The sequence below is a fragment of the Chrysochloris asiatica genome, unplaced genomic scaffold (assembly GCF_000296735.1).
Source record: "Chrysochloris asiatica unplaced genomic scaffold, ChrAsi1.0 scaffold00175, whole genome shotgun sequence".
In the NCBI taxonomy this organism is placed as follows: Eukaryota; Metazoa; Chordata; class Mammalia; order Afrosoricida; family Chrysochloridae; genus Chrysochloris; species Chrysochloris asiatica.
Genome location: NW_006408693.1, coordinates 5,522,864 through 5,528,073, shown reverse-complemented (window position 1 = coordinate 5,528,073; position 5,210 = coordinate 5,522,864). Strand labels below are relative to the sequence as shown.

The 5,210-nt window shown below is 33.9% G+C and overlaps 1 protein-coding gene across 1 annotated transcript; it reads left to right on the top strand.

Moving 5' to 3' along the window:
* The first annotated feature begins 2,252 nt into the window (after positions 1 to 2,252).
* Positions 2,253 to 4,121, top strand: LOC102830776 (outer dense fiber protein 2-like). Its single transcript, XM_006871843.1, has 2 exons — positions 2,253 to 2,500; positions 2,690 to 4,121. The coding sequence occupies exons 1-2, from the start codon at positions 2,253 to 2,255 to the stop codon at positions 4,119 to 4,121; spliced, it is 1,680 nt and encodes a 559-aa protein (XP_006871905.1).
* The last annotated feature ends 1,089 nt before the right edge of the window (positions 4,122 to 5,210 follow it).

Sequence of the window (5,210 nt, the reverse complement as noted above, 5' to 3'; positions counted from 1 at the left end):
GAAGACGATAACTGGAAAAAAGCCATATATGTGCTAAAATCCCAACAGCATCATCAATGGAATCTAAAGATAAGTGGATGCCAAAAGAAAAAGGAGAATACGAATTTCATATAGCTACAATATAACTTCAGAAAGCTAAAAAAAAGAGACCAACATACGATATAGAACCTTCTTTTGTTATTATTGTTAGGTTAGAAAACATATATTTTGCTTTGTTTTTTTTTTTTTGATTGTTTTTTTTTTTTTTTTTTTAACTTCATTTTTAAGCTAGGTTAAAAAAGGAAAATAACTTGAATGTATGGCTTGAGAGTTGATAAAATTTGTGTGCATTTCCAGTTGCTATATAATATGCTATGAAAACGAGCTAAAACATACTTGTATAGGTCTGCAGCTGAGTTCAGCCTCAGAGTTCTAGATACATGAGAGTATACACACAAAGATTCTCAGCAATCCTAAAAGGTCAGCATTTCCTTTATTCTTTTTTTTTTTTTTTTTTTTAACTTCCAAACTATTAAGCTTTGAGACTGGGAGAAAAATTGCTCTTGATGAAGTCTAAGAACCATTTAGACTTAGATCAATCATCTTCTTTCAATTAAGTAAATACTTATCTCTTATTGTGAGTTTTTAGAAATGCCAGAAGTCCATTCCAACTCAGAAATATCTTCCATTCTTCTTCAGGGTAATTTCTACTATAGTTGATGTTTGAATTAAAGTTTCATGTCTAGGAGCATCCTTAAAATGCACAACATGTTTAGGAGAGCTAACACAGGTATACGAACACAGACATTCATTCATCTGGCTTAAATTATAAAATGATTCTCCCTTAGGAGAGAATTGGTCTTGAAAAATACAAATATAGCATCTCAACTGTTGATGAGGTCAGCCATAGTATTGGGGATCTGGGAAGCTACATATCATCAGTCTAGTGTATACTCAGAAAGTAACATGAAGTTAAATACTCAACAAATATCATTTATCAAACTTCAATTGATAAATGGCTGTTAAACACAGTGATAAAAATGTAACAATATTGCCCCATACAAAATGGAATATATTTGCTGTATCAGTACATGTAGTTAAAAGCTACATGTTAATCCATAGTTACTAGTTAAGGATAGAAAACTGTAAGTTGTTCTACGAGTTCTCTTAGTCACTTCTCAATGGCTACTCATATCACTTCTGATTTATCTTTGGTGAATTATGTTGTTTATTTTACTCTAAAAAGTTTACTTAAATTAATTTTAGTTTAAAATGTTTTCAGATATTAAATAATCAAAATTAAAAACCTAGTTGATTTTTCTAAAGGCACAATCATTTGAAAAAGAGAATGAGATTCCTTTAGAATTTTGCAACATGAACTACTAGAAAAAGCATATTAATTAAAGGCAGTTATAATGTTATTCATTTTAATTTTTATAATTGAAATCTTTCAAGAAAGTAAGGTGGCACAGGAGGCACACACTCATCTATGCCAACTGATTGGAGGAGATCTGTATTTGTGCCCATTCCAAAAAGAGGTGACCAAACAGAATGAGGAAATCATCAGATAATCTCTTTGATATCCCATGAAAGTAAAGTTTTACTAAAAGTAGAACAGAAACAGCTACAAGCATACATTGACAGAGAACTTTCAGAGGTTCAAACCAGATTCAGCAAAGGCCGTGGAATAAGGGATATCATTGCTGATGTCCGATGAAACTTGGCTGAAAGCAGACAATACAGGAAAGATGTTTACCTATTTTTTTTTATTGATTATACAAAGGCTTTTGATTCTGTGGATCATGACAAGCTATGGACAACATTGTGAAGTATGAATATTCTGGAAAACTTAATTATTCTTATGAGGAATATGTACATGGACCAAGAGGCAATTGTTCAAACAGAACATGGGAACACTAAATGGTTTAAAATTAAGAAAGGTGTGCGACAGAGTTGTATTATTTCACCATACTTATTCAACCTGTATGCTGAGCAAATAATCTGAGAAGCTGGTTTATATGAAGAAAAACATGGCATCAAGATTGGAGGAAGACTAGTTTGCTTTGTCCCATTGTAGGAGGCCGGGTACTTTTCCACTGCAAGTAATTCTAGGAATTCGCCTGCTTTTGTCCCGCGTCTCTTCTTCTTTTTAGTCTTTCACCCACTACCCATTGTATCCCGCTCCGTCCAAGAGGACCCAGAGCAGGAGAGGACAGCTTTCAGCTCACGTGAAGAAGTTGTAGAAGCCATCTGTAAATCCATTTACTGAATTTATGGAGAAGCGTACACACGATGGAAGTCATTCAGAAGAACTATTTTTTCATCTTACAAGTAGATCAGAGAAAGAACACCTACCGCGGCCTGCCAGTGAAAATGATCTCAGCAGCCTGAAGCCGGTTATCGTAAATGAAAAGACTGCGCTGGAAGCAACACTGGAAGAAGCTGGAAGAGCATCCTTTACTGTGGAATTAGTTTTGCCCTTACTTAAGGACACCATCGAAAAGATTAGTTTTGAAAATGCTAATCTTTCTGCATCTGATTTGACGATTTCTAGACAGAAGGAAATATTAACAAAAGAATTAGATACTTTTAAACGTGTAAAGCAAGCATTAGAACATCTGCTTAGAAGGACTGAAAATAAACAAGTAGGGGACACGTTATCCAGCATGTTATTAGAGAAGCTAACTGATGATGAAAGGGAAAACTCAGTAGGGGACAGGTTATCCAGCATGTTAATAGAGAAGCTAACTGATAATGAAAGTGAAAACTCAAATCTTAAGGAGAAGATACTTGAGAAGGAGACATACATCCAAGAACTTTCTACTTTGTTTCAGAATGAAAAGGAAAATGCTTTGAAAGCAAACCGTTTTTCACAATCAGTAAAAGTAGTGCATGAAAGACTACAACTCCAAATTAATAAAAAGGAAGCAGAGAATGATAAGTTAAAAGAATATATAAAGAGCTTAGAAATCAAGATAGCAAAATGGAATTTACAGTTAAAAAGGAATAAGCATGAGGCTGTAGCAATCAAAGAGTCAAGTAAACAAAAAACTATAGCTCTGAAGAAGGCATCTAAAGCTTACAAACAAAGGATTAAACATTTTACAGAAAACACTGAAGACCTTACTTCCCAAATTAGAGACCAGGAAGCCAAGTTGTCTGAAACAATTTCAGCTTCCAATGCCTGGAAAAGTCATTATGAGAAAGTTATAATAGGAAAAACCGAATTGGAAGTTCAGATCGAAACACTAAAGAAGCAAATCACTAATCTTTTGGAAGACCTTAAGAAAATGGAAGACCATGGGAAAAATTCATGTGAAGAAATTCTTAGAAAACTTCACTCTATTGAATATGAAAAGGAAACCCTCAATCTTGAGAATACAAAATTAAAGACCACACTTGCTACTTTCAAGGAAAAGGCTGCTTCTGTTGAAAATGAACTTTCAGAATTGCAAGAAGTAGAAAATCAGCAGAAAACCCTTATTGAAGTATATAAAACTCAGGTACAGAAATTGCAAGCAGCAGCTGAAATAGTGAAAAGCAGATGTAAACACTTACTACAAGAAAATAAACAAATAATAAAAAATAAAAATAAAAAATTAGAGAAAGTTGATGGAAATCATAGTCTTCTGACAAAGCTTTCTCTGGAAGAGGAAAATTATCTTATTCAATTGAAGTGTGAAACCCTTGAACAAAAATTAGAACAGATGGATGCAGAAAACAAAGAGCTTGAAAAGAAGCTGGCAAACCAAGAAGAATGTCTGAAGCACAGCAATGTTAAGTTTAAAGAGAAATCTGCAGAATATATAGCGTTGGCCAGACAGCTGGAAGCTGCTTTAGAAGAAGGTAGACAAAAGGTTTCTGAAGAAATAGAGAAAATATCATCTAGAGAGAGGGCTTTACAAATTAAAATATTAGATCTGGAAACTGAGCTTAGAAAGAAAAATGAAGAACAAAGTCGCCTTGTTTGCAAATTTAACAGTAAAGTCCAACATCAGGAAGTATGTTTGAAAGAAATACAACATAATCTTGAGAAGTTGGAGAATGAAAATGAGAGTATGAAGAATTATTTGCAGTTTCTTAAAACTTCTTATGTAACTATGTTTGGGCGAATTGTTAAATTTGTTTTCTATTTATGGTAGGTTTTTACTATTGTTAAGAGAAGTCTAAAAATGATTAGGTTAAAAAATACACATCTATGCTACCTGTTGTTATACTTTATGATTTATGGGTAACATAGAATGCTTATGTAAAGATTTTTGAAACATAATTTATTATACAATTTAAACTTTAAAACAAGATAGATGTTAGAATTCCTCTCTGAAATAAAGAATACCTATAATATTGAAAGTTCTTTTTATTTGTTAAATGCTTCTTAAAATAAAATGTTTAACTCTGGTTTAATTTCTGTTTAAATCATATTGGATTTCCAGATATATTTCACACATACATATTAAAGAAGCCAGATTATGTTTTAATTAAAAAAAAAAAAAAAAAAGATTGGAGGAAGACTCATTAACAACCTGAGATATGCAGATGATACAACCTTGCTTGCTGAAAGTGAAGAGGACTTAAAATATTTACTGATGAAGATCAAAGAGCACAGTCTTTGGTATGGATTTCATCTCAATGTAAAGAAAACAAAATCCTCACCACTTGACCAATAAACAATATTCTTTTCAATGGAGAAAAGATTGACGTTGTCAAGGACTTCATTCTTCTTGGATCAACTATCAACACTCATGGAAGCAGCAGTCAAGAAACCAAACGATGCTTTGCATTGGGCCAATCTGCTGCACAAGACCTTTTAAAAGTGTTGAAGAGCAAACATGTCAGCTTGAGGACTAAGGTACACCTGACCCAAGTCATGGCATTTTCAAAAACCTCATATGTATATGAAAGCTGGACAGTAAATAAGAAAGTCAGTAGAAGAATTGATGCTTTTGAATTATGATGTTGGAGAAGATATTGAAAGTGCCATGAGCTGCCAAAAGAAGCAACAGATCTGTGTTGGAAGAAGTGCAGCCAGAGTGCTCCTTGGAGGCCAGGATGGCCAAACTTGGTCTCTCATACTTCAGACAGGAGGGACAAGTGGCTGGAGAAGGATATCATGTTTGGTAAGGTGGAGGGTCAGAGAAAAAGAATAAAACCCCAGCGAGATGGATTGGCCAAGTGGCTGCATCAGTGGACTCAAACATGGCAACAATAGTGCAGGTGCCCCAGAATTGGAC